Source organism: Fopius arisanus, unplaced genomic scaffold (genome assembly GCF_000806365.1).
Source record: "Fopius arisanus strain USDA-PBARC FA_bdor unplaced genomic scaffold, ASM80636v1 scaffold00053, whole genome shotgun sequence".
Lineage (NCBI taxonomy): Eukaryota > Metazoa > Arthropoda > Insecta > Hymenoptera > Braconidae > Fopius > Fopius arisanus.
Genome location: NW_011887792.1, coordinates 391620 through 419152, shown reverse-complemented (window position 1 = coordinate 419152; position 27533 = coordinate 391620). Strand labels below are relative to the sequence as shown.

The following is a 27533-nucleotide window of genomic DNA, read 5'->3' as shown; positions in this document are numbered from 1 at the left end:
AGGAATTAGAGAACCTGGTGCTGTTTATTGGTGTCGATTGAGTGGTCAATGCAGAGAGTGGCCAATTGACAATTCGAGAAATGGTGAACTGCATGGGATTCAAGGGATTAATCAGATGATCGATGAGTCTTGGATCGGTGCTACTATTTCTGTGGAAAATAAACCACAGCCCAGAGTTGTTGTACGTAATAAACAATCTCACCATCTCCATTAATTATTCTTGGTTTCATTGAATTCATTGAGCTTTTATGTTTGATTCTCAATTATTATGCTCAAGTGAATTTTTTTGTGGTGAAAAATATTTTTCATCGTTTCGGTTCTGCAGGTGTGCGCACCGAGATGGAAGAATATTCTGTGGGGCTCTGCGTTCATGAATGGAATCTGTTATTATGCGATTGCAAGTTCGTCGGAGGCTTTTCAAAGACCTGTTCAAAAGTTTATAACAGAGTTGACTTATCCGCGAAGGCAGGTGACAGAAAATACGAACTATAATTACTTTGCGATGGGACAATTGGGATTTTCGATTCATCAATTTTCGGATGAACCGATTTGGGATGCAATGGTGGGAGCTCCTGGGTGTTACGCCTGGACAGGAACTCCTGTGATGATTTCTGAGAATAAACCGGGAAGACTTAGTTCTTTGATATCTGAAAAATTTGATGACAACACTCAATTAACCGGTAACTACTGTAAAAAATATAAAATATCGAAAATATTACGGAGTGATTACTGAGATTGGGAATTAAATTTAGGGTACAGCGTGACGTCGGGATTTTATTTCGATGATGAGACGAGATGGTACGTCGCGGCGGCTCCTCAGACCAGTGATTTGAAAGGAAAAATCGAAATTTTTCAATACGACGGGAATCATGCCTTCAGAGGAGTGAGAATTGTCAAGGGCATGCAGAACGAAGAGTATTTCGGGGCGTCAGTAACTTCCTGCGACGTTGATAACGACAGGAGAGATGACCTGATAGTTGGAGCTCCATCGTGGAGCGATAAAGGAGATGAGGGACGGATTTATATTATTTCAGCAAGGAGAAATGTAAATGTAACTCTATTTTTATTGGCATGAGATTCTATTGGAAGTGGTGCACTTTGATGATGTTTAATCCATTGAATTCGAGTTGAATAATTTGTTTTAATGGCTCAGGTGTTTGAGAGGAGTTGGATCGATGGTAAATTCGAGGGAGCTCGATTCGGATCGAGTGTTGTATGTCTAGGAGACCTGGATCGCGATGGCTATGGAGATGTTGCTGTTGGTGCACCGTACGAAGATAAATCGGGTGCTGTTTATATTTTCAATGGTGGTCGTTACGGTTTATCTCGAGTGCCAAGTCAAAAGATCCTTGGCAAGGATTTTGGGAGGCTGAGTGGCTTTGGTCTCAGCATATCTGAACCCAGGGATGTCGATGGCAATGGCTACCCTGATGTTGCTGTTGGAGCTTACAGATCGGGACACGCCGTCCTCTTTCGAGCTCAACCAGTCGTTCAAGTGAAAATTAGTTTGAGTTATGTAAACTCAGCGAGACTCAACAGCAATACCACAGACTTTTCTGTTAGATTCTGCGGGTATTACGAAGGATACAGGGTACCTCAGACTCTGAGTAAGTTCTACAAATGCACATCCTATTTCTTCAATTCCAGAATTTTTTAATTTCAGGGGTAATGAGAATTTTTCGAGTGGATGAGGTTCTCCGACGAGGTGTCCTCGACCTACCCCCAACTGATAATGGAACCTACGAAATTGAAGGACTTCTTCATTATGGACGAGAAATTTGTACAGATGTCCCAATAATTCTGCAGGTAATTAACAAATTTAGCATATCACTGGACAGACAATAATTAGCGAATTTTTATGAATTAAACTTCAGGAAGGAACTAAAACCGAGCCAATCGACATATCTGTGTCTCTATCACTGATAAATGAAGCTGTAATAATTAACAAGTTCCGTTCAAAAATCGATGCCACAGTGCGTCTTCCTTTCGACGTAGACTGCGGCTCCGACGACATTTGCATCTCCAATCTGACATCAGAAGTGACAACGTCCCTCGGTCCTGGCAACAATTACATCCTCGGAGGAGAAAAAACTATAAAAATCACCATTGACGTTCGAAACAACGGAGAACCCGCCTACGACACCCAAGTCCACGTACTGCTACCCGATTTTCTCTCCTTGGCGAGCATCAGTTTCGATTGCGAGGAGAAACACCTGATTAATAGATCGATCGAGGTGATCTGCGATATCGGGAATCCACTGCGAAGTCAGGTAACTCCGGAGGATCTCAATTCACTCGTTTTTCGGATTTTCATGGATTTTTTTTTATCGTTTACAGAATTCATTGACACTCGATCTAGCGATGAGTCAAGTGGAAATTGAGTCAGAACTTTTCTCAGAATCTATCCAAGTCCCCATTTACCTCACGACCCAGAGTACAAATATTAATCAACGAGGAAGTAATAATTTATTTATCAATCTTGTGGTCGACGCGAGCGTTGACATCACTGGGTAAATTTATGCACGAATTTAATTCCTCGGCTATTTAATTGGCAATAATAAATACATATATAATAAATAATAAATTTCAGGAGAGCAGAGGAGAGTATTTACTCGTACATCAACTCCTCAGAAGGGGAAAAACTCGATAGGATACGGTTCAGTCATATTTACAACGTTAAAAAATTGGGACTGACTGCCATCGAACAAGCGGCCTTAACTGTCCTGGTCCCAACGCACTTGAGGAATTCTCGAAGCGAAATTATCGAAATAGCTAGAATTAATGCGTCAAGTCTCACGTTTTTTGATTCCACAAGTCGAGAGAACAACGACTACGTCTGCAAGACCGAAAGAATTGAGAACGACAAGAAAATCATCGAAAAGAATTTAAACGCCACAGAAATAGTCTCTTCTCGGAATCGTACGCTTCTCTTGAATTGTGAAAATTCGGAAATAATTTGTGTTAATGTCACGTGCCTCATGGACGTACCGAGAGAATCCGTGAATCCTAATTCTGCAATTGGAGAATTAAAATTAACGATTGATTTTCTTTTAAAAAACGTTCCTGGTGAGTTTCTGATTAATCGAATGTGTGGGAGATTGATTTTATTGAAATAATGATTTATCTCGAAAGCCATCCATTCGACGTGAAAACACCAAAGAACCTTTTCTTCAGTTTCTTAAATTTCCGAGAGAAAAGACTTTTTGGTATTTTCTTCTACAATCGATAGTTTTCGGATAAATCGATGTTCAACTCGATTAAAATCCTATGGATCGTTTTTTAAGACTTTTGAGGTGAATTAAATTAATAGAATAATGAGAAAAATTATTCTTTATGCGGCAGATGAGTTCATGATCTCGAAAGATATAATATACTTCGCATCCAATGCGTCAGTCAGGGTTACTCATCCCTCACGAGGTGGTGAAGTGTCTGGAATGAGAAGAAACTCAGTAATCGTAGGTACTACATTCCTGGAGACTCTGTCAGCTGCTCAAGTTAGCATCTGGATAATTGTAGTCTCAGTGCTCATTGGCATTCTCCTACTGGCACTCCTGATATTCGCTCTTATCAAACTGGGATTCTTCAAGCGAAAGCAAAAAGAAGAGTTAGAGGCACTCAAAGCTGATTCCGACGTAATAAATCATTCCCACTGATTACTCCAATTAAAATTACAGTCGATAATTTTTTTCATTGATTTTCAGGGGAATCAGGACATCCCCTTGGACACGTCTTCATCGAAGGAAAATCTCGATCGATATTAATTATTCCAAAGCCAGCAGTCAATCACTGGAAGATGATTTCTCAGATATTCGATGAGATTTTTGAAAATATCTCGGAAATCACTGGAGATAATCAAATTTTTATGAGAACCTTTTTCATCCGGCTAATCGAGAATTATAAAAAAGGTTATTACAAAAATTGAATCATCTCCCCCCATTTCCGCTATATTTCCGAAAAACTTCCCAGAATGAATGCACCTTCATTTCTAAAATTCATTTTTATTTATAAATATTTTGTATTTAATTATAAATATTTTGTATTTAATATTCTCACAGTGCCATGTGGAGTCGCCTATTGTAAATAATCCCCCCATCACCTCCAAGAACATTAAATTAATGTAAAAAATTCCTAGATATTCTCAACGTGTCGCCCAAAGTGAAAAATAAAAAATAAAACTGAATTCATAAATCTCGGACAGCACGTACGCTCCTTATCTCAGCATGAGAAATAGATTATTCAATCCTTCTTGAAACGTCGCAGATATTTCTGGACACCACATCCTTCCGTCCAACTCTGGCCTCAGCAAGTTCCCTCTTCCTCCTAAATTCCAGTTTTTTTTATCATTTAATCCCAAGAATGTCTCAATATCTAGTGAATTACCTACAGTTTTTTGGAACTATTTTAACTATTTCCTGTGGAGGTGGTGGATACAATCTAGACGTCAAAGGAAGTGTATTGTTCAGTGACCCCAGAGGAAGATCTCACAACAGAGGAAGTTACTTCGGTTTCACTGTTGCACTTTATCCGAGCCCTTCTGATGCTCTGGTGATCGTTGGTGCACCCAGGGCTAACGTCAGTCGATTACCAGGAATTAGAGAACCTGGTGCTGTTTATTATTGTTATTTAAGTGGTACCTGTAAGGAGTGGATACTCCATAAATCGACAAATGGAGAAGTCAAGGGTCTCAATTACGTCAATCAGCGGCTCGATGGTGCCTGGATTGGAGGTACCATCTCCGTGGCGAATGATGTACACCCTGAAGTCGTGGTTCGTTCCAATCTTCTTCTTTTCCCATAAAAAATCCAAACTTTTGATTTCCTCATTAAATCCATTTTAATTGTCATCAATTTTTAAGCTAATATCTCGAAATCCGGGAGTAATTATAATCAAGGCTTTTTTTTAATAATTATTTTCAGATCTGCGCCCCACGTTGGACTAATGTTATTCGTGATATATATTATATGAATGGAATTTGTTATTATACGATAGCAAATAGTACACGAGCGTTTGAGAGACCTGTGGATTCGATAATTAATGTATTTGCGGGTCGTGATTATCAGGTGGCAACGGATTCACGAGGTGTGCCATATCATTTGTGGGGGATGAGTATGTTGGGATTTTCGCTGCATGAATTTAGGGATTTAGATCGTAGGCATCATTTTATGTGTGGAACTCCTGGGTATTACGCATCGAGAGGAAACGCACTGCTGTTCTCCAGGAATGGAAAGAAAACTGAGACGATTTTACCGCCGATGATTGACATACCTCGTGCACGTAGAATTGGTGAGATCGAATTTTGGGGATTGGCTTTTTAGGGATATTCATCTGGAGTGATCGTTTCAGGATACAGCACTACGTCGGGGTTTTATTTCGATGCCAAAAGGAAGGACAGGTGGTACGTTGTTTCGGCCCTTGACAGATTGAGTCTAGCAGCAGCTGTTTTGATATTCCACTTCCAAGGGAACAGGTCTGTGTATGATGGCCTGACAGTGGGGGGAAATGACGTTGGAGAGTTGTTCGGGGCCTCCTTGACCTCCTGCGACGTTGATAACGACAGGAGGGATGATCTGATCGTTGGGGCTCCAACGTGGAGTGATAATGTGGACGAGGGGCGGATTTATATATTTTCAGCGAGGAGAAATTCGATTGTAATTTTATTTTTATTGACACAAGATTCTATTGGAAGGGGTGCGCTTTAATGATGTTTAATCCATTGAATTCGAGTTGAATAATTTGTTTTATTGGTTCAGGGGTTTGAGAGGCGTTGGATCGATGGTAAATTCGAGGGAGCTCAATTCGGATCGAGTGTTGTATGTCTAGGAGACCTGGATCGCGATGGCTATGGAGACGTTGCTGTTGGTGCACCGTACGAAGATAAATCGGGTGCTGTTTATATTTTCAATGGTGGTCGTTACGGTTTATCTCGAGTGCCAAGTCAAAAGATCCTTGGCAAGGATTTTGGGAGGCTGAGTGGCTTTGGTCTCAGCATATCTGAACCCAGGGATGTCGATGGCAATGGCTACCCTGATGTTGCTGTTGGAGCTTACAGATCAGGACACGCTGTTCTCTTTCGAGCTCAACCAGTCGTTGAAGTGAATATTAGTTTGAGCTCTGTGGACTCTGCAAGGCTCAACAGAACTACCACCAACTTCTCTATTAAATTCTGTGGGTACTACGATGGGTACATGGTACCTACGGCTCTGAGTAAGTTATCATACGAACTAATTAATTGTTAGGTCCACTAATTTTTCTTATTTATTTCAGGAGTGGTCAGAATCTTTCGAATCGACGAGGCTTACCAGCGGGCGAGACTCGCCACACATGCAAATGTCAATGGTACATACCAACTCGAAGATGTTCTCTACTACCGAAAAGTACTCTGCACTGAAATTCCAATAGTAATGGACGGTGGGACTAAAACCGAACCCCTGGACATTTCTGTATCCCTCAAACTTCTGAACAACGAGCCGCTCGTTGGCTTCTGCAGAAGGTGTCCGAGGATCAACCAGAAGAGATCGATTATCGAAAAATCATTGCGACTCAACTTTGAATTGGACTGCGGTCCCGATAATGTCTGCCACTCGAATTTAACTCTAGGAGTTTCAACTTCCCTAGGAGAAAGCAACGAGTACATCCTGGGAAATCGAAACATAGTTGATATCTCGATAGATATTAGAAATTATGGAGAACCCGGTTACGACACTAGGGTACGTGTACTATTGCCGGAATTTATTGTTCTGACAAGAGTACCTTCTTCGGCTTCTTATCAATGCATCGAGGAGCCAGTACTCAATGGATCTGTTCAAGTGATTTGCGAGCTGGGAAATCCATTTCGAGTTCAGGTAATTAATTAGTAATTAAAATCGATGAGAAATTTAAATGCCATTCGATAAATTGAGGATTCATGGCTTTCTCATGTTTCAGACAACTCTAAAGTTGGAATTAGACATGAGTCAACTCACAACTGAGTCACAGTTTTACGCAGACTCGATAGACGTGCCCATTAGTCTAACGACTCAAAGTAGAAATGATAATGATCAGAATGCAACTGATAATTTGATTATTCATCTAGTCGTAGACAGCGCTCTGAATATTACTGGGTTCGTCTCGGAATTTGTGGTATTATTTGGGCTTATGATAATTGATTAGATGAAATTAATTTCAGACAAGCAAAGGACAATGTTTACTCCTACTTCAGTACCTCGGAGGAGAACAAACTCGAGATAATTCAGTTCGATCACATTTATGGAGTTCAAAAATTGGGAATAACTCCGATTCAACAGGCGATTTTGATTGTTCTCGTTCCCACGCACTTGAGAAAATCGAAAAATGAAATAGTCGAGATAGCGAGGATAAACGCAACGACTGTGAAATTCTTTGATTCAATTAATCGAAATGATAACGACTACGTTTGTCAAATCGAAAGAGTTGAAGAGAAAGGGAAGAAAATTATGGAGAGGGATTCGAATATTTTGACACAGTCTTTAAACGTTACTCTGAAGAATCGCGCGTTGTTTCTGACCTGTGAAAATGTTGCTATTGACTGCGTTAATGTCACGTGTCTCATAGACGTGCCAAAAGAATCCGTTAATCCCTCTGTAATCGCGGAATTTAAATTAACGATCGATTTGCTGTTGAAAGACGTCACTGGTGAGTCAATAATCAGTTGAACAAGAACGACGAACAATTGAATTGATGAAATAATTAAAAAAAAACGTTTTCCATATGACAGATGATTTTACGACATCGAAGGATATAATATATTTCGTATCAAATGGATCAGCGATGATTACTCACCCCTCACGAGCCGGTGAAAAATCTGGAATGAGGAGAAACTCAACCCTCGTTAGCACTCAATTCCTCGGTACCCCAGTATCAGCACCAGTAGCCAGTTGGGTAATTGCTGTCTCAGTACTCGTCGGAATTCTCCTCCTGGCGCTTCTCATATTCGTCCTTATCAAACTGGGATTCTTCAAGAGAAAGCAGAAAGAGGCACTGGACGCACTCAAGGCAGATTCTGACGTAAATTATTATTTGCCAGCTTTTCAGCTCCGGGAATAATAAACTCTCAGAAAATTAACTCAATGACGATTTTATCCAACTGATGAATCGACTCTCTATTGATTTTCAGAACAAGGAAGGTATATGCATAGAAACAACGTCATCAAAGGAGTGTCTAGATCAAGATTAAACACCAAGAAAAATTCATCCATGAAAATTAATCCATCAAGGACTAATTATCAATTTATTTTTCATTCCTCTGTTTGTGCGACATTTTGAACTTTATCCACTCGTTGCGCTTAACTATTCGAAATAAACTATATATTAACAACAATCTCATATGCTTGATGCTGTCTTAAGGCCACAAAAATATTTATAAAAATATAAGTCGGAGTAATTACTGGCGATCAGATCTACCGCTCCATCAAGCGAATATAATTTATTTTCACAGTGGAGTCGATTAATTTGTGCTCCTTAATTAAAGCCTAAGGATTCAAAAATATTCCACGAGCATTTGTGCTGAATTCCTCCATAATTATGCAATTAGGCTCTCAATTATCTCAATTCGTCGAGTAAAATTTTGTCAGATTTGAATTAATAACATTAAAAGCGTCTGGAATTTAATCCTCATCGTCACCGAGTCCCAATCCCCTGGAAATATCAGCAGCACTCAATTTACCACCACCTGGAGGTGGCGGAGTTGATGGTTTGGGTGGAGGTGGTGGATCATTCCTCGGTGGCCCATAATTCTGGGAATAATGAGGTGGCGGCTGCGGGGAGAACTGACGCTCGTCACCATGGGAATTCTATAGATACAGAACACTTATTGATCCCTAATCCCATTTTAAAAAATCTCAGAATTCAAATTTACACCTCAAAGCCGAGAAATTGGCAGATGCAGTCAATAAATTCGGAATAAAAAGCAAGAAATTGGCGTAAAAATGATTTATTCCGTAAAATTCTACAAGACGACCCAAAAATATGAATAAAAAAAGAATTTTAAGTAATTAAATTAGTCATGCGATAGTACAGTGTCTTTTCTCAGGGTTTAATCAGCATAAAATAAAGTAATCATCAAATAAATAAATAAGAAATTATATAAAAAATATTTTCACTCATATTAAAGCTCTAAAAAGCTCATAGTTGCTCCAGAAAGGTGTTAAACCTCATGCGGTGATAGATAAATAAATTAAAATAGTGTTAAAGCATAAAAAGCGATAGAAATTGGCGGTAAAGTTCTAAATTTTTCGTTCCCTGGCATCCCTCATTTTTCTACTCACTCGTTTGCTGAGACTATCGAGTGCAGAGCTGAAGAGAGCGGTGCCAATGCCACTGAGAAGATCAGAGCTGCCTGAACCCTGATTGTATCCACCAGATTGTGTGTAACCCCCACTGGGCTGATAACCTGGTTGCTGATTACCACCGCCGCCTCCAAGAACACCCCCCAGAATCGATCCAAGTCCTCCCAGAGGATCATTGGGCTGTTGAGGAGGTGGATAATTGGGGCTGCGAGAGCCACCACCGAGTGCTCCAAGAATTGATCCCATCATGTCACCACCTCCTTGGGGTGGATAACCAGGTTGGTGTCTGTTGTCCCCAGACAGAGCATTGGAGACTAGACTGCTGGCCAGGGCTGATCCCAGGGCTCCAAGATTTAATCCACCACCTTCACTCTCTGTCTTTGAGCCCTGGACTTTCTCATGATCTGTCTCTTTGTCGTGCTCCTTCCTCTTGTTGTAGGCATGGACAGCAGCAGCAACACCTCCAGCAGCGACCAATCCACCAATAGCCAGTCCTACTTTATCCAAACAGCCACCGAATGCCTCCTCCTCCTCAGCTTTCTCGTATCCCGGTTGATAGCCGTACGGCTTGGGAGGATTATAACCACCCCCTGGGGGACCATACCCTCCAGGGGGAGGTCCATAACCTCCCTGAGGTGCTGATGGAGCCTGAGGGTTCAGGGTGGGATAAAGTCCTCCAGGACCTACCGAAAATCCACCCCCAAAAAAAATATAGTAAAAATTGTGTTTCTCTGTTTAAATCCGGTTATATCTCGCGCAGGAGTGGTTTTAGGGGAAAAGGTCAGAGGAATTTTCTCCAGAGGATGATATTCCCCGCAAAAAATTCTTCTGATATTTTTCTCTAAATACCGTCACTCGGAAAATATATCGAGGGAAACCCACCGGGTGGTCCAAAGTCAGCAGCAGGTACGTCACCGGCACTGGCCATCCTAGGGGACCTGGGGGCCCCAATATTCTCGTAAGAAATACTCGTGATCTCGACGTCACCATCGATTACGAGGTGGGTGACTTTCTGATAAGGCAGACGATGCCCGAACTCCGCGAAGTGACGTCCATTGATTGCAATTTTGTACTGCAGTGGTTCACAGAGTAGAATCACCTCGAAATCCTGACCAGGCTGAAGCACCAGGGGTCCACCGTTCTCCTCAGGACCCCAGGACATCGACTGAATGTGATTTCGAGTGATAAAACCATCACTGAATCGAGGAGACAAGTGGATCGCAATGTCATCCCTTGGATTTAGATTGGGGCCCAATTGATAATTAATAGCAAAGCGAACTGCATTCGAAGGAATTTTCCCCTGGATCTTCACCATCTTCCCAGGGGCAAGACCCCCCACTTCTCCCACGTAAGGAACATCCTAAGGAACCATCAATTGTTCATTGTCATGATATTTTGTGGAATAAATAATAAATTGCCGGAGAAGTCTTCGAAATTTTATACCGAAATCAATGCAATACATCAATACAGATTTTATTTTCGTAATAATTCTGTACAGAGGTATTTACAGACCTGTTTTGACAGTGGCCTTGAGGTCTCACCAGATACCAAAATACAAATAAACCGATGTACAATCCCCTCTCGAAATTCCTAATCTTCTCTAATAATCCAATCGATCCAATTTACCCAGTGGCTAAATCATGATTTACATTTTGAAAATTATCCGGCCTTCGGAGAGACCATTAAAATCCCACACTCACTCCGATGCAATTATCCGAGTAAGACGGTTAAGTCAATCTCAGGAATGAACTTGTAAATGATGAAAATAAATGAAAAATTGAAAACTCGAAATCTAGAAATTAAATCCGATGACAGGAATGAAAATTAATGTCATCGTAACGCCACAACAATTTCAATGCCACGAAAATAAGGTCAGGTAATTAATTCTTATGAGGATCATCAGATCATCGGATCATCAGATCATCAGAGGATTGAAATTCCATTGAATGACTGGAGTGTTAGGGGAATTGGAAATTTGGAGCTTTAATTACTCACAGGATTTAATACAGGCGATGCCATGGTGTTGCTGATTGTCTTGATGACACCTGATTTCAGGTTTCTTTCGATATCTTGGATTTTTTTTTAAGGAATTTCCTGGGAAAAACCGCAGTGCGCAGAGGAAGACATTCACTTCAGGACTGGACTATTTACAGTGATGACGTTCCTCCAGATGGTTTTTACCCAGGAGACCTAGGGTAATCTAGATTCCTAGATAACCGTCGGAAGAACGAATTTTTATTATTCCCCGATGATAAACGGTTGATCCTTTTGAGTGGTTTTCAAAATTTCGAAAATCTCAATTTCAATAATAATTATCAATTTTTCTAATTTTCCAATTTTTCAATTTTCCAATTTTCCAAAATTTCAGAGGAGAAAATTGCATTTTCAATTTTTGAACTTTATTGTCATTACATATTATTATAAATTATGTGCAATCATAAATTTTGTGGGATATAGTATAATGAATAAATATTGAATTTTTAAAAATATAATCGACGAATTGAAGTGATAAAATGGCAGAAAAAAATGCAGGAAGTCTTGCGTTATTACACGTCGAGTACTTTAATTGCACTGTCCACTTGTCCTTTATGAAGGGATTAATTAGCACGCGACAATTTCCACCCACACGTGGGCAATTTTCTAATTCAACTAAAATGATATCTTGAAAAAATTGTGGGAAAACGGGAATTCATTCAGACCATCAGGAAAAAATGATAAAAACTCTGATGATCATTTTTTAAATACCGATAAAATTATTCCCGATCGGAGGCTGAGCTGATAGAAGTCATGAAGCGATTGACAATGAAAATTATTTGAAGCGTTACGATGCCTCGCCCTGAGTCGCACCCACAGCGCAATAAAGGACACGTCAATTGAGATGAATGAATTCACTGAAAAAGGGAATAAAGACGTTACCACATGAACAGTGAAATCCTCGATTTTATAGTCGAGGGAATAATCGACTTGAGTCCCAGTTCCAAAGATGCGGGTGCCCGTCCACTTTTATCACTGGCCCAAAACCGAGAACTAGATTAAAATCATTCCAATAAATCCGTTGATTAAAAAAAATGCCCCTGAAACCGTCAAATTATTAAATAAAATACCCATCAACCCTAAATTTATAAAAAATCATGAACTCCATTTGTTCAACATATAAAATAAACAAATCTGTTGATAATTATGCAATAACGAAATTACTCCCAGAAAATTCGCAAGAAATAAAAAATAACAAATAACAAATTAATTGTTAATGATAATTCATGTAAAACTCGTTTGTGCGTTCTTCACAATAAATTGCGTCTCGCTTTTTTTTTTTTTAATCCAGGGTCTTGTGTACAGGGGCCTTCATCAGGATCAATAGGTAACCGGACCCTTAGCCCTCCACCTCCCCTGTTCCATCTCCATTCTTTATCTCGGCTTCAAAATACATGTCTATCCCCTGGATACAAGAGATTCTCTCATTCTCTGCACGTGGATACCTCCACTAGGTGAATTTATCGGGCTTCGAGGTGGAAGTACAATGAAATAAAAAGAAGAAAAAAAAAAAGGAGAAACGTCAGCTGTCGCGGTCACGAGGTACACGTGCACCCCATGTGAATAAAGCGGAAAGTGCATATTCGGATTGAAAATAAAAAAAAAAGAAAAATACGATGTGCAACCGATTTTTTATAGCAATAATTAAATTTTTGCCAATGAAAATCGTCACGACACGAGAAAAAATTAACAATTTCCCTCATGACGAAACGACTCCCCAATAATAATTTTATTATTATTATTATTATTGTTTTTAATTAATGGATTAATGAGCGCCGCGCGTATTTGTTAATTAACCAATTGTTTATTTGAATGGGGAAATGATTGTTTAATTGCGGTGGAGTAATGGAGAGAGAAAGAGTCGAGAGAAAAATCATCTCGTGATTCGGTTAATTGTTATTAATTTATTTAGCAACAAATTGCCCCCGATGATAATTCATCATTAAACCTCGAGGACAATCGACTAGTTACGTGAATCGACGTGCAATAAATGAATATTGCAATCGTTACGCGGTTTCCGAACTTCCGGTTGCAATCGGCAATTCAAAATTTCATTGACCTCTCGTTCCCTCGGATTTTTAATAATAATCGAGTAGAATTAATCAGTGGAAATTATTATAGGGTAATTGAAGGAACTCGCGTTTTTGAAAAAAAAAAATCGGGAGATGCGCGCGCATCCGTTTGAACGCGAACCCGCGATATTTTCAGTGGCTGTTTCAGTTTGTCGCAGCGCGTAGCAACCGACGGTTGCTTTAACGACACCAGAACAAATTCCTATCAATGAGCTTTCGATTTTATTGATTAATATTAAATAGTGGGTGATTGTTGCTATTGTTGTTGTTGTTGGGATTTTATCCGCGTGTTTCTGATTGAATCCGTTCTTCGCGATTAATTTTAATGAACACCTGGATTAAATTGAGGTGAATATTATTGTATCCCCATCCGGATCATAATAATACCAATAATTTAAAGTGCAATTACGTGGGAATTAATTGACTGATTAGTGATTAGTTCGCGGAATATTTCGTGATAAAATCGATTTTTATGGAGTGAAATCAAAATTTTTCTTTAAGATTTCCATGACTGATGATTTGGGAATATTAATATTAATTCATGCGTTATCTTAATTAGAGTTTTCTATTCTTATCGAGTAATATATTCGTCGTTATCACTGAAGGAGATAATGGATTTTGAGCGGTCGTTAACTGGGGATTTGAATCTGAGATTTCCCCGGTTTTCTTTTGAATTCTCTTGAACGTATCGCTTGAATGAAAAATCGTTACATTCTGAATCTGAATAGAGCACTTACTCCACAGATTATTGTATCAGGTTTTAGTGTCTCTTATGGATGAAGATGAGGTCAAGGGTTAACGCCGGAGATAAGACGCGTATCTGCGGAGGAGTCACGAATTTCCGTTTGAGAATTTTATTTCGTACTTGACCCTTTCAAATTTAAAATAATCCCCAGAAAAAATTCTAGTAAATAAAAAACAATATTCGCTAAAATTGTTAAAAACCTCCGCTAAATATTTGATTGAACAAATTAATTCTATTTGATTAAGAGTATATTTATTTGTTTTCACTAAAAATTCATTAAAAAACATTAAATTAACGCGGAACTATCAGAGGATTGGATTAATTAAATAGATAATTTAATTAATAAGTATTTTTCATTGATTTAGAATAAACTAATTGGTTTACTGTATTTTCCTAAATTTTTGTCTCAGTGCAGGAGAAAAGTAAATCCCCTCATGACGCAATTGCCGGAACGTCACGTGTTCTCGACTATTTTCTGCATTATTTTATCAACAATCCGTGGAACCAGTAAAATTATCCACTTCCTGTTGATTTTCACATTTATTCATTAACTTTTTGGCGAAAAAAAAACACAATAAAACAATTATTCCTTCGAGAAAAATTTTATTGCGAATGTGTAGTTTGGGAAAAGGGCTGAGACAATTTTTATATTCCTCAGTATTTTATTTAAAAAATGATTTTGTTGGACAGAGTGGAGGAGACGAGTGCCTCCTTAATTGATCTTAATTACGTCTTAGTAGTCGCCTCGTATTACAAACTGAGTCATCACGAAAAATTCAGTGACAGAAGTTTACCAGCTGGAGGAATTTTATTTCCGTTTTACTCGGGTGTATAAATCGACACGAATGTTTAACTTCATTCAGACATCACAACGGAGAATTTAATTGTTTACAGAGCAAATTCAAACAGGAGAATGAAAAATTACTGGGAACACAATCGGAGTTAAATTGAGTTGCCCCAGGGAAGAATAATAAACAAGATTTGATTCCCAATGAATGATAACTTCAAGATTTATCAATCCTGAGAATTTCATTTCGTTGATTAGTTTTTACACCGAAAGAAAACAATTTATTAATTTAATACCAAAGTGATAAAGACAAATCAGTGAATTCCACTCACCGGTTAGTTTTTTGGGAATATTCTCGTAACGGAAGGAGATACCGAAATTTATCAAATTACCTTTTTTCTAGGTCTCAATTACCTCTAGAAAAAAGGTCATAATAAAAAATTCAGTATCTTTCTCGGGTTCCGAGATATTTTTAAAAAACTCAGCGAATCGACTGTTTTTATTGATTCGCCGCTGAATAAAATAGCGTTTATATTTTAAACAAATGAAAATTAAAGTAGGAGGATTAAAAAATGGTGAGGGGAGTTGAAGAGTGAAATTGCATAAAAAAAATTACCAATGCAGTGTATGAAATTAGCATTTGTCTGAAAAGGGATTAATCAAGTTATCTTTATCTAGTTCTGCATCTACAGATTGAACAAGTCCGTTGCACGCGATGGGGTAGATAAAATCGAGGGGTGAAATGAATCATTGTAATGAAAGGGACAACGGATCGATATGAGAATTTCCCCTCCACTGAACGGCTTTTTTCCCCTCTTATATTTTCAGAGCACGCGTACAAAGAATTGGTGGCAGTGGAGATTCAGCTGGCCAGCAGTGGAGATGCTGGTGAAGAAGTGAGCTGAGGACGATGAAAACGCGGTGGTTAGCATGATTAAAAATCGAAGCTGGGGAATTGTCCTGTTTCTTCTGATTTTTCAAGTGCTCGAGGCTGTCACTGTTGTTGATCACTCATCCGACGACGATTACGTACTTGAACACGAAGTATCCTACGATGAGGCACTCGAGAAGGCGAGGGAACTCACCTTGTCAAAAGGTAATGATTGGTTGATTGGGGATTCTGTTTAATTGAACGGGAACTCATCAGCCAGAATTTATTCGTCAGAAAACAACATTTCGATAGTCTGGTCGGTTTTTAGGTAATATCTCCCGAACTAGGGGAGACTGGAAAATTTTATAGGGACCTTTTTTGTAGCTCTTGGAATTCTCAACAAAAAGTTCCTTTCATTTTTTTTCGTATCTCTATTATATTCCGGGATATTCGAGGAGCGCTGAAGGGGAAAATCTAAAAATCGATTTTTCGGTTTTTAACATTTTATGCCGATCTTTGCCGGATATCTTCAGATCTAGTGAAGATGGAGAAAATTTGTAGGAATCTTTTCTGTAGCTCTTGAAATTCCCTACAAAAAATTCAGAATCCATTTTTCAATGGCTCCATTATATTCTGAGATATTCGGAGAAATCTGAAGTGAAACATGTGACAAATTATCTCTAAAATTCGCACTTATTGCAACGACAGTTTGAGGTCTTTTTATCGTTGTGAATAAATAACCCAGTGTCCCCCGACTGGTAAAAAGATATCATACCCCAGGTGTTCTAACCGACTAGATAAAAATCTCAAAAAATAAAACGGAATAATCCCGAGTTATTGAAATTAAACGCATGTCCTCGTATTGCAAAACAATCGTCAATTAATGTGTACCCATTCCCCAGAAAATTCGTGTAATTTATCCATTAATTGGTAACGACTGACGGTAATTGCAAGATGAATTAACCCTCGATTTTTTATTATTTCCTCAGGCCCCATTCCTGGGTGCAGATCCTGCACACACGACGAGATGACGTACTGCAAGGACGGAAGTGTCATCAGCGATCATTGTTGCTGTGACGGTGGTTACCACAGTGCGTTTTTTTATTCTTTTCTTCAACTGGATTTTACGTGATTCCAAATTTCCGGTGGATTTATTGTTCGCACTCATTACGTCGATAAAAACGAATCAAAAGTCATCGCGAAAAATTACATCGAAAGATTTTCCTCGCCTTCTCGATAAATCAGTAGCAAAAGCCTACAGCGAACGAAAAATAATAATAATAAATAAATTTTGATACTTTTGTAATGCTGTGTCATTAGACCTTCGGTAATGGGATCAGCTGTCAACTCGTGCGTGAAATATCCGAATGTAAACGAAGAAAAACTCATTTTGTCATCGAATTACGGAAGAATCGGATTGAACAATCGATTATATACGTCGGTTGAGAAAAAATGACACGGTTTTGCTTCAGGTATCGAAATACTTCGATATCTCCATTCGATAAGTAATAAATGAGATTAAAACGTCAAAATCCACTGGCGATACGATGGACTAAAAAAAATCGGGTGTTATTTGCTGATTATCTCGAGAACAACAGACCCCATGGAGAAATTTCATTAGACTTTTTTGGAGAGAATTAAATATTCAACAAAAAGTTTCGAATAATATTTTTCGATGGGTGGACGGTATAAGAGGTAATGAGCTCAAACTGTTGCAATTTTGAGGGGTAGAGAATTGAAAGAGTCTTGTGCATCGATAAGTTGGCACGGAGTCACAAAGTGCAAGGGAATCCAATAGAATTGCATTACTGCACGCAATGCCAACGTGTCTAGAATATCTGCAATAGAATACCGATCAATAAGGAAGGGTCAGGCATTCGGATTGTCTAAGAGGACAGTAAAATGTGAAAAATGTCTCCCGAGAATTTAAAAACATCTCAATTTTTCCTGTTTTCCTTTTTCTGTAAGACACTTTGGATGGATGAGGACGAGACAGCGGGTCTCGACACATCAGCCTCTTATCCGGAATTGATAAACCACCGGAAGAACCCCACCTCGTCGATGATATAATACAAGACGTCGTTACAGTTCGATGAACCCGAATTTATTCCGTCCCATATGGTCTATTTAATTTTCCTGTGGCATTAATTCCGTTCCTCCATCCCGAATGCGTATGGAGGATTAAATACAGAAGCTTCAGGCGCTCATTATGTGTGTAATGATCCGATCGATCGTGGAATAATTATTAAAGAGGATTGGAATCTATTCGATTCGGTTTTCGATTAATGAAAGACATTATTTGTGTATTTGTTTGAGAATATCTCGGAAACTGACGGGTTTAGAGGAGAGGGTTGTGAGGGCTTTTTTGTAGAGAACTTCGTGATCTCCAAAAAAGGTGGTATCACATTTTTCGATAAACCTGATAGTGTAGGAGATATGAGTGAAGTAGTGGGTGTCGATTTTTTCGATTAATCAGATTTTGAGTTTTGATGATTGGGTAATTGTTTTTTAAATTTTCAGAGGCATTCCCTTTTGTCCAGCACACATGTAGAGTTGGTAAAAAGGTGTGTACAGTGTTAGCTGGGGATTGTGCTGAGTACGAGAGACTCAGGGAGTGCTGTTGCCATTCATACCTCGGCTCGGATTGTAAGTGGGAAAATATAATTGATAATTCCTCGAATATTTCCGAATCAACAAGAGATGAGGTCATACTCATAAGGACCTTTTCTGGAGCTCATGAAATCTTCTCCAGAAAATGTATCTACTAAAATTCCGTTATCTCCCCTCAATTCCGAGATATTCGAGAGAGTTTCTCCCATTTAATTAATATTGAACAATTTATTCTCAGGGAAATATCGAGCTGGTGGAGCTGAAGCCATAAAACCTCCAGTCCTCATGACAGGTGGACTACTGTTGCTCCTTGGATACCTCTGGAGGTTCCTCAAAGCCCTATAGAGTTATACTATTTTATACTGCCTGCTTATAATCGAATAAATTATTTTTACATCGCCACGACTGCAAAATCCATAAAATCCCCAAGAAAAATCAAAAGAATTGTCTCCAGACATGCGATCTATTGTCATCTGGGGATTGAATAAATGTCGGAATTTCCACGTGGGAACGAGAGAATAGTTCTCAGACAATTGCAAATGTCAAAAAAATGTAAACAGAACGTGTTGGCAAGCCACGAGTTGAGGACGAAGATAAAATGGACAAGAGAATTGTCACATTCTTTCTCCATGAACAAAGGCAATTAAAAGTACTGATTGAGCAATACGTACATAAAATTGATATAATTGACAATCATTGAACATACATACTTTGTATAACTCCCAATTCACGTCGCGCTCGCCAGAAAATCATTCAGTATTTACATTTATAAGCTAATCAAATCTCTTCTCTTTATTAATTGGTACGTGGTTTTTTCTCTGGCGGTGGTCGCATGTCTTTTTTATCAGTCTTCTCTTGCTTGACTTCAACGGCTGAAAAATGTAGACAGTAAGAAATCAATTTTACCCAGTTACCTATTTCGAATTTTTTTCAATTCAAAATTGCACTCACGAGGATCAGCTGGGGGCTGCGCAGGTTTCGGCACAGGCAGTGGAAATTTCCTGGTGATTTCAGCGAGCAACATATCGACTCTCTGCCGTTGAAATAGAGAGCTGGGTTCCTCCCTCGAAGGCACTTCCTTCTTCGCAGTCAGAGACTTTCCATTTTTAAAGTCCCAGGAGTAGCCCTTGCTCGGGTGATATCTCGAGCAGGCGCTCGCCTCCTCGAAAGCTGTTTGAAGATGATGAATTGTGGATAACTGCGGAAAAAAGAGTTATTGAATATTTAATTAATGAAAATAGGATTAATTAGGGAGTTTGGGGAATTGATTGAAGATTATTATTATTATTCAGTCGAACTACTCACCAGTCTCGAATTGACGACGGACGCAAGATCAGGGGCTTGATAAACAACTCCGGCGATGATGTAGTAATCAGCGAGTGGAGTAACCTGAGTAGGTGAATACCGATTTTGTTTTCTTATCACGTATAAAATCGGCTCCTGTACGTGAAGTAGAATGTATTCGAGTCCTGTCATGCTCCTTGAAATGAATAAAAAATGGAGATTAAATCAATGCCTGAAATGGAATTACTATTAATAAATCATTATCATAATGTATTTTTACGAAATTCAACCCAAAGATTGCGTTGGATTAATTTACATTAAATTAATTTTGATTAAGCCTAGGGAATAAGAACAAAGATCAAATTAGGAAATATTCTTAGGACTCACTGAAGTTGTTCTGGATTGAGCCTCTGCATTTTGATGAGTGCATTATTGCAAGAGCTGTCATAAAATGGATTGCTTCTTTCTGAGAAATAATCCATGATGTTGCTGGGGTTCAGGATTGGAATCCAGGCACTGTCATGCCAGGACAGCCCCAGAGGATTATCTGTTTCATAATAAATAATTTGCGAGGTTATGCCATCAATTCCACTGTCTTTTCAAAAATAAGTCCCAATACTTCATGATTCAATTAAAATAGACTCACCAGGTCTCGCAGACATCATCGTCACTGATTAAACAATTTAATAATTTAATCCTCTTGACAATATTTGGGAAATTAATGGGACGTAAACAACTCGAGTCGAATGTTTTTGTGCTGATAAGGACGAAAACTCCACGAGTGACGCCCACTGCACAAAAAATAAATAACCTCTATGAAAATGAATTCTGACAATTCGTAAATTCAAGGATTCGTTTATCAATATTTAAAGTTATTTATTTTTATATAGGATGGAATTTTTTAAGTGATATTAGGGGATAATAGAGGCCTTCAAGATGATGCAACAGTATATGAAGGAACTCGAACAGGTAAAATCAACAATGAAGTCAATAAAAGAAGAAGAGAATTCTTGTTTTCCTATTTATCATGTTCATTTATTTGTTTGATTAATTCTCCGGGATTTTTAATGATTGTAGAATAATCTATATAATCTATAGCATTTAAAAAATGGATTGATAAATTATTTCCTCAGGAACCTTTCGACCCTGAGGAATTCGTGGAGCGTTTGGCATGGAGAACAGTAAATGATTCAGTGGTGGATGGCCTGAAGGGGAGTTTCGATCCAGTTCTAGTGCACGAGACATTCGTCCACGCGATCAAGGACCTCCAGATCCTGGAGGAGCGCCAGCAGAAAAAATGCGAGAGATTGGAGGTGGCACTGAAGGACGAAGACAGCAGACACACCCTCGAGATAATCGACCTTCAGGATAAGAATAAAAGGGGAATGGAACTCTTCCATCAGCTGGACGAGAGGATAAATTTCGTTGCAACGAAAGTGCTGCACTTGGGGGACCAGTTGGAGAGTGTCAATACCCCAAGGGCCAGAGCGGTCGAGGCCCAGAAGTTGATGAGACACTTCTCCGAGTTCCTGAGTCCTGGACCTCTGACTGATCCCATATTCACGGATAAATCGACTCTAGACGTCGCAGCAGATGTCATCCAAAAGCTTCACCTGATATCCCAGGAGTTGCCCTCCGATAAATTTAATGACGCTAAGGAGAAAATCTCGTCGAAGTACGATGAGATAGAGAAGAGTTTAATCGAAGAATTCGTTAGGGCCCACAACAGCGACGACGCAGAGCGAATGAAGGAGTTGGCAAGTGTGTTATCACACTTCAAAGGATATTCCCAGTGCATAAATGCTTTTATAGAGCAGAGCAGGATGGCGTCTTTCGGTTCAAAAGATGTTTTTCTCAACGTCATCCCCATGTGCCAGAAAAACTACAAATTGATGCAGCAGGTATTCTCGAATCCTGAACAGGTGATGGCGAAATTTGTCCTCAATATTTATCACCTGAGACTGCAGAAATACGCAGTTGCAAAATTGAGTGATCAATCGGACTCTGACAAATACCTGAGTAACTTGCACGATCTGTACTCGAAGACAACGAAACTCTCGATGGACTTGAGGCAATTTGACATGGGAACCGACGAGGCCTATCTCACGAAATTAACTCGAAATATATTTCAGAAGCACTTGGACACGTACCCAAGTATCGAGCTCAAAGCCCTGAGGGAGAGATCAGCGGCACTGCTGATGGAGTACTACGAGTCGAAGAATCACCAGAAGAAGCAGCTGCAGACTGGTGGTTTTCAGGAGCTCAGACGTGATTTGCAGGCAGTGCTTGGTACCAGAACGAATATTAATATTGCCCAGATCGAGGATTACGGTGGTGAGACATTTCTCTCGGAGGAACTGGCGATTGCACTACTCCAGAGGTGTAAACTCGCCTGTCAGAGGTGCCAGACACTCTCCCAGCCAGCCGATCTCCCCCTCAATGCCCTCATGATCCTGGAGATTCTTCTCCAGCACTTGATGATCGAGCACGTTGATTATGCCCTGGAGTTGGGACTCCAGAGTGTTCCCATTCCTGAAAGCAGAACACCCCCTGACATTCACTTCTTCAGAGTTGCCAGGCAGTGCAATGTGATTGTTAAACTTCTCGAGGAGCAGTTTAACGACAGTCTAGTGCCTCTCGTTATCTCCACACCGAAGCATGGAGACTGCCTGGCGAGACAGAAATCGGTTCTCCTTCAGATCGAGATGAAACTCGACACTGGCCTCGACAGGAGCATCAATGCTATAGTGGGATGGGTCAGAATGTACCTTCAGAGTGAGCAGAAGAAAACAGATTTTAAACCTGAGGGGGATGTCGACACCCTCAGCACACCTGCTTGTCTGGCTGTTGTTCAGTACGTCACCAGCATGATCAGGCACATCAGGGACAGTCTCGATGGCAAGAACTGTGAGAATGTCATGATGGAGCTTGGCATCAGATTTCACAGAGTCATCTACGAGCATCTCCAAAGCTTTCAGTTCAATTCTGCTGGTGCCATGTGTGCTATATGCGATATGAATGAGTACAGAAAATGCGTTAAGGAGCTCGGGGTGGGAATCGTCAGTTCCTTATTCGATACTCTTCATGCTCTCTGCAATTTACTGCTGGTAAAACCTGCCAATCTCATGCAGGTCTGCACTGGAGATCAGCTGGTGAGTTACTGGATTCTCCAGAATCGTAAAGATCTTTCTCATTAGATTACGAATTATTACAACATATTCATTTTTTTTTTGTCATTTGCAGGCGATACTGGATCGAGCAACTCTCGTCAGTTTTATTCAACTGAGAACGGACTACAAGACTCAGAAGTTAGCTAATTTCCTCAAAGGCCTTGCAACGACATAAAAATTAATGAACGAAAAATGAATTTTTGGAACAAGAGGGAAAATAAGGAAAAGGGGTATTAAAAATAATGAACGACTTGTTACCGTATTAAACGTATCAACCTTCTTATTTCTTTCACTTTTGCTTTTTTTTTCCTATAATAGTAACTATGGAGTTTGGTGATGTCACCGGTACAATTCTCATCAGTACAATGCCTCGATAAAAAATCTTCGATCAACTCAACGTACTGTACCTTAAAAATTATCAATTCATGGAGTTTTATCATTCGTTAATTCTTCTTTCTCATTGTTTATAAATAAAAGCCTAAATTTTAAATGTGTAAGTCCTAAAATCCGCAGAGTTCACTTGATCGATATCGGGAGGGTTCAGTGATCCCCACGAGAACAAAATCATTCTTAATTCTTCAGGAATTTGTTTTCTTTGAAGATGCAGCAGCATTCTATTTATCGGAAGAGATGTCGCAGCATCCAGTGATATTTTCCCAGTATAGTGGGCCAGTGGAGTGAGGGGATGAGTCCCATAATCAATTTTTAATTGATTTTTAAAACATACCTGGAGATTTGAGGGTGATAGCTCGGCAGGAAAGAGATAAATTGAACAATTCCAATATCTAGTAAAAACTCTCAGCCCAGGCAATGTACCAATCGAGAATAATCCAGAATAATTCATAAGAATTCCTTTCCTCCAGAGTGAAAAAACTCTCCACCCCCAGGCAATCCCCCCACAACAAAAATAAGAAAAAATCCTCCCCAATCAGCGCATGCGATAAGTATTGGTCTCGTGCACTTGACACAATTCTCCCTTGAAGTCGAGTTCAATGTTGAAATCGAGATCTCGATAATTCCTCGCATTGGGTTTCATGGAGAATACACCGTAGATCTCCTCTCCTTTCTTGACAGTCATGTACTCATCGAAATAGAAAACCGTTTGCTTCCAGTGGGTGTACTGGACCTCAGGGGCTGTGCTGAAACCAATTCGCTTGTGGCACTTGGTGAATTCAATATTGAAGAAGGTAACTAGAGCCTGAACGTAGTCATTTCTTCGCACCTGAAGTGTGAATGGAGATGCAAATTCAAGATCTGCTTTGGTGACAGTGTAAAGATCAACTTCCTTGATGAGACAGGCATTTGTGACGACTTGTTTTGGATCAACGACGTCGACGAGAGGTTCGCTAATGGCCACTTTACGAATGGAGCTCATATCGAAGCCGTAGACGTCGTCCCACCAGTTGATCTTCTCGTCCTTGTACTGGCGATCCTCTATTCCACAGATGTACAGAGTAGCTTTGTCAGGGAAGAGCATTCCATCCTCCTTGAGCCACTTGTCCCTGGCGAAGAGGACAGTGTCCAGCATGGACTCGTAGAAGAGGCAGTAACCCATCCACTCCGAAATAATGATGTCAACTTTTTCGATACCATGGGGCAGCACCACTTCCTCGACTTTACCCTTGAGAATTGTCACTACGTGGGACATGTGATTGGCATCGACAATTTTCTCAGCGTACTCTACGATGTTTGAACACTCGATGCCGATTACTCTAGCAGCACCTGCCTTCGCCGCAAACATCGACAGAATTCCTGTACCACAGCCGATGTCCAGAACAACCTTGTCCTTGAACAGATGCTTGTTGTGGTACATCGAGTTACGGTACGTCATCGTGCGCACCTCGTCCTTCAGCATCTCCTCGTGGATGGCGTAGTGGGCGTAGGAGTCGAAGTAATAATCTCGAGATGTCATCTCATCCACTGGAACTTTGTTGTTCGTCAGGGCTGCCTGGGGAACCTCCTTCGGTGGAGCTGCGGATTCACCCACTTCCATGGTCTCCATTTTTGAGGGCTACAGAAAATTTTCCAGTTTTTTCATCGAGAGTTGTTATTCAAAAATCGTTTAAAATACACAGTCGGGTTTTAATGAAAAATTAATGAAAGTAAATATAAACAGGAAATTTCAGTTTGCAAAAAAAAGAGCATCGTATTATCCATCATTTGTTATCATGCGATGATTATGAAATTTCCCATGGCAATACGATCCCAATAAATAACAAAATAATCGAGATTTCACTGTTAATTAAATCGCCCTCTAATTATCATTTCCCCTACAGTTTTCCGATGATGATGAATTTTAATTGATTATCCCAGCGTCCACGTGCCCGCCAAAAAGACTGACGTCCATTTTGCGAGAGTTGGTAAGAAACACATCGAACAAAGCACGAGTGATTACCACCAAAAAAAAATCATCATTAACTCAATCAGGCTGATGAGCTTCGAGGAGAAATTTCACGACGAGGGGAAGACTAATATTTTTTTTTGGAGCCAGAGAGCATGCTCCCAAAATTGCAATTGGAAATGTCCCATGGGAAAATTGTTGATGGATAATCGGGGATTTTTCGGGGTTGGGGTTGATGACTCGGGGAGAGAAATTGCTCGAAATTTTGGTGGAGTTATCGGGAGGGGGTGGTGGGATAATTGATAAAATACTTACATTGATCTCGTTGACTAATGTATCGTTTTCGCCGATGTCTGCCGGCACTTCGTTAACCTCCGCCATTTTGCTTGAGCGTCCTAACGATGCGGTAAAGATTGAAGGTGAATTTCCATCACTACAAAGATAAAACTGGATTTCTACGAAAGAAGTACATCCCAGCTCCAAAAGATGTCGTAAAAAGTTCAAAATTGAAAATAAATATATTCTATCTTCAATTCATCAATTTCCATTAATAATAATAATAACAATGTTCTATTATTTTTTCATAAAGACGTAATTGTGGCTGGAAAAAAGGTGAATATTTAGGACTGAAAAATGTGAGTTAGTAAGGAAATGGGCTTCTAACATTGAAGAATAAGTGAGTAAATTTGCAGTTGTGATTTTAGTAAATGATTTATGTATTCAAAATTTCTATACATAAGAGGGAATGCTGAAATTACATGACTCCATATTCTTAGATCTAGATGACATTCCGTTAATCCCATTGATACTCGAATAATACAACTTATGATATAAATTATCTTCGATTTTTTGGCTCAGAAAAGCAAAATTGTTGATTATCAACTAATAATTATGGATAGAAAACTCTCTCGTACATGAGCGTTCGTCTAATTAATATTTTCCATTATCTCCTCAGCTGGGAGTTGATTCAATTGTGAGGTCTAATTGAATATTTGAATTTATCTCTGATGCAATCAGAATGAAAGAAATAACCAATTGGAAATGCTCGAAGAATCGATGATGCAAATCAATAAAATTCAGTGACAATTTTTTTTTCTCCTCGAGTGATGAATTATTCACTCGGAGTTACAGTACTCTGCTGTTCGTTTAGAACATTGAATTGAAATAAATTTTTTCATCTCGAAAAATATATTTATATATAATCTTCAGTTTTCATCAATTTCTCGATTTATTTACAAACATCTGCTATGGCACAATTTGGTGATTGCACCCGGCAGTAATTCAACATTTTTCGTTGATAAATTTTAATTTTACGCTTACAAAAATACCTTATGATTGATAATAATCTTTATCCCCAATTCTGAGGTTGAATGAAGTAAAAAGAACTGGAGGACTTCCATACCTTTAAAAAGATATTCTCATTGCGATAAAAGGAGCTCTAAATAATGAAAAATGGGATCATCAGTTGTTTTATGAATCCATTCAACTTCAGAATTGTTCTTTATAATTTTATTGGAACTCTGCTCTCACTCAATTTGGGTAATTAATGTTCCCTTGAAAATCACCTTCAGTCTTGGCTGAAGTAAATGTTTTTGTCTCATGACCATCGAGAGTGTCTCTTCAAAATTTCTCAAATGAACCGGACGAATTAATTTCTAAAAGTAGAGGTCAATAGCTGCCTTAATAAAAGAAAAATCTCACGAGAAGAGATAAAAAACTGACGCCCGTTCTCTCCGTTGTAAAAATTTCGAAAAGAGAATTTCATGCCCTCGATGGAGATTCGGGGAAAAATATAGTAATGAGTTATTTGTAATAATACTCTACAATATTTACATTTTTGGTCGAGACTAAAGAGGCTCTGAGTTGCGGGCATTAATTAATTATTCTCGAGATAAAGCAAAAACAAAAAAAAGCGTTCTACCACTTCAGTTTAGGTTTCATAATCCAGCCCAAAAGAAAATTGTAATTTACAAATGGAAAGAAAAAAATCATGGTAATGATTGCACTCGATTACCCAGGACCCTCTCAGGTGTCCCTCGGCGTTAATGACTAGAACGCAAAGACTCAAACTGCGTTTTAATAATTCAATAATTATCTCGATTCAGTAGTGAATTGATGAAAGCTATTTTCAACCAAAAATAAAAGACTCTTCAAAATATTCCCCGCACCTCCTCTACGCATGTTTGACTCTGGCGATGTGCAGGAAAAATGACACCTTGTCATCGCACTCATGTCCACACATGTTGCAAGTAAACGGATTGCTGAATCCATGATACCCCATGTGTACACTGTACATCACTTCATTTCCAAAAACAAT

General features: G+C 39.2%; 6 protein-coding genes across 6 annotated transcripts in view; 3 read left to right on the top strand and 3 right to left on the bottom strand.

The window, feature by feature from the left end:
* Positions 1 to 8335, top strand: part of LOC105268139 (uncharacterized) — a 12772-nt gene extending 4437 nt beyond the window's left edge. The window contains exons 2-19 of the mRNA XM_011307438.1: positions 18 to 181; positions 326 to 680; positions 753 to 1051; positions 1154 to 1607; positions 1664 to 1806; positions 1875 to 2270; positions 2338 to 2510; positions 2591 to 3066; positions 3343 to 3632; positions 4261 to 4767; positions 4917 to 5283; positions 5344 to 5648; positions 5751 to 6204; positions 6265 to 6842; positions 6925 to 7100; positions 7166 to 7650; positions 7733 to 8022; positions 8132 to 8335. Of these exons, the coding sequence (XP_011305740.1) occupies positions 18 to 181; positions 326 to 680; positions 753 to 1051; positions 1154 to 1607; positions 1664 to 1806; positions 1875 to 2270; positions 2338 to 2510; positions 2591 to 3066; positions 3343 to 3632; positions 4261 to 4767; positions 4917 to 5283; positions 5344 to 5648; positions 5751 to 6204; positions 6265 to 6842; positions 6925 to 7100; positions 7166 to 7650; positions 7733 to 8022; positions 8132 to 8191 (5972 nt within the window). The 3' untranslated portion in view covers positions 8192 to 8335. The remainder of the gene's footprint in view (positions 1 to 17; positions 182 to 325; positions 681 to 752; positions 1052 to 1153; positions 1608 to 1663; positions 1807 to 1874; positions 2271 to 2337; positions 2511 to 2590; positions 3067 to 3342; positions 3633 to 4260; positions 4768 to 4916; positions 5284 to 5343; positions 5649 to 5750; positions 6205 to 6264; positions 6843 to 6924; positions 7101 to 7165; positions 7651 to 7732; positions 8023 to 8131) is intronic.
* LOC105268068 (spidroin-2-like) lies at positions 8205 to 11467 on the bottom strand. The gene is made up of 4 exons (XM_011307331.1): positions 11298 to 11467; positions 10185 to 10662; positions 9282 to 9985; positions 8205 to 8807 (listed from the first exon to the last, which is right to left on the bottom strand). The coding sequence occupies exons 1-4, from the start codon at positions 11319 to 11321 to the stop codon at positions 8622 to 8624; spliced, it is 1392 nt and encodes a 463-aa protein (XP_011305633.1). The 5' UTR covers positions 11322 to 11467; the 3' UTR covers positions 8205 to 8621.
* Positions 11468 to 13560: 2093 nt separating this feature from the next.
* LOC105268067 (uncharacterized) lies at positions 13561 to 18824 on the top strand. The gene is made up of 5 exons (XM_011307330.1): positions 13561 to 13756; positions 15769 to 16036; positions 16801 to 16902; positions 18332 to 18457; positions 18660 to 18824. Exons 2-5 carry the CDS (start codon positions 15871 to 15873, stop codon positions 18764 to 18766), a joined length of 501 nt encoding a protein of 166 aa, XP_011305632.1. The 5' UTR covers positions 13561 to 13756; positions 15769 to 15870; the 3' UTR covers positions 18767 to 18824.
* Positions 18825 to 19089: 265 nt separating this feature from the next.
* MED6 (mediator complex subunit 6) lies at positions 19090 to 20474 on the bottom strand. Its single transcript, XM_011307329.1, has 5 exons — positions 20352 to 20474; positions 20093 to 20252; positions 19727 to 19901; positions 19373 to 19619; positions 19090 to 19293 (listed from the first exon to the last, which is right to left on the bottom strand). Exons 1-5 carry the CDS (start codon positions 20368 to 20370, stop codon positions 19217 to 19219), a joined length of 678 nt encoding a protein of 225 aa, XP_011305631.1. The 5' UTR covers positions 20371 to 20474; the 3' UTR covers positions 19090 to 19216.
* Positions 20475 to 20509: 35 nt separating this feature from the next.
* Sec10 (Exocyst complex component Sec10) lies at positions 20510 to 23158 on the top strand. Its single transcript, XM_011307327.1, has 3 exons — positions 20510 to 20674; positions 20839 to 22857; positions 22949 to 23158. Exons 1-3 carry the CDS (start codon positions 20642 to 20644, stop codon positions 23048 to 23050), a joined length of 2154 nt encoding a protein of 717 aa, XP_011305629.1. The 5' UTR covers positions 20510 to 20641; the 3' UTR covers positions 23051 to 23158.
* Art1 (arginine methyltransferase 1) lies at positions 23130 to 25634 on the bottom strand. The gene is made up of 2 exons (XM_011307328.1): positions 25532 to 25634; positions 23130 to 24886 (listed from the first exon to the last, which is right to left on the bottom strand). The coding sequence occupies exons 1-2, from the start codon at positions 25595 to 25597 to the stop codon at positions 23804 to 23806; spliced, it is 1149 nt and encodes a 382-aa protein (XP_011305630.1). The 5' UTR covers positions 25598 to 25634; the 3' UTR covers positions 23130 to 23803.
* Between the last annotated feature and the right edge of the window lie 1899 nt (positions 25635 to 27533).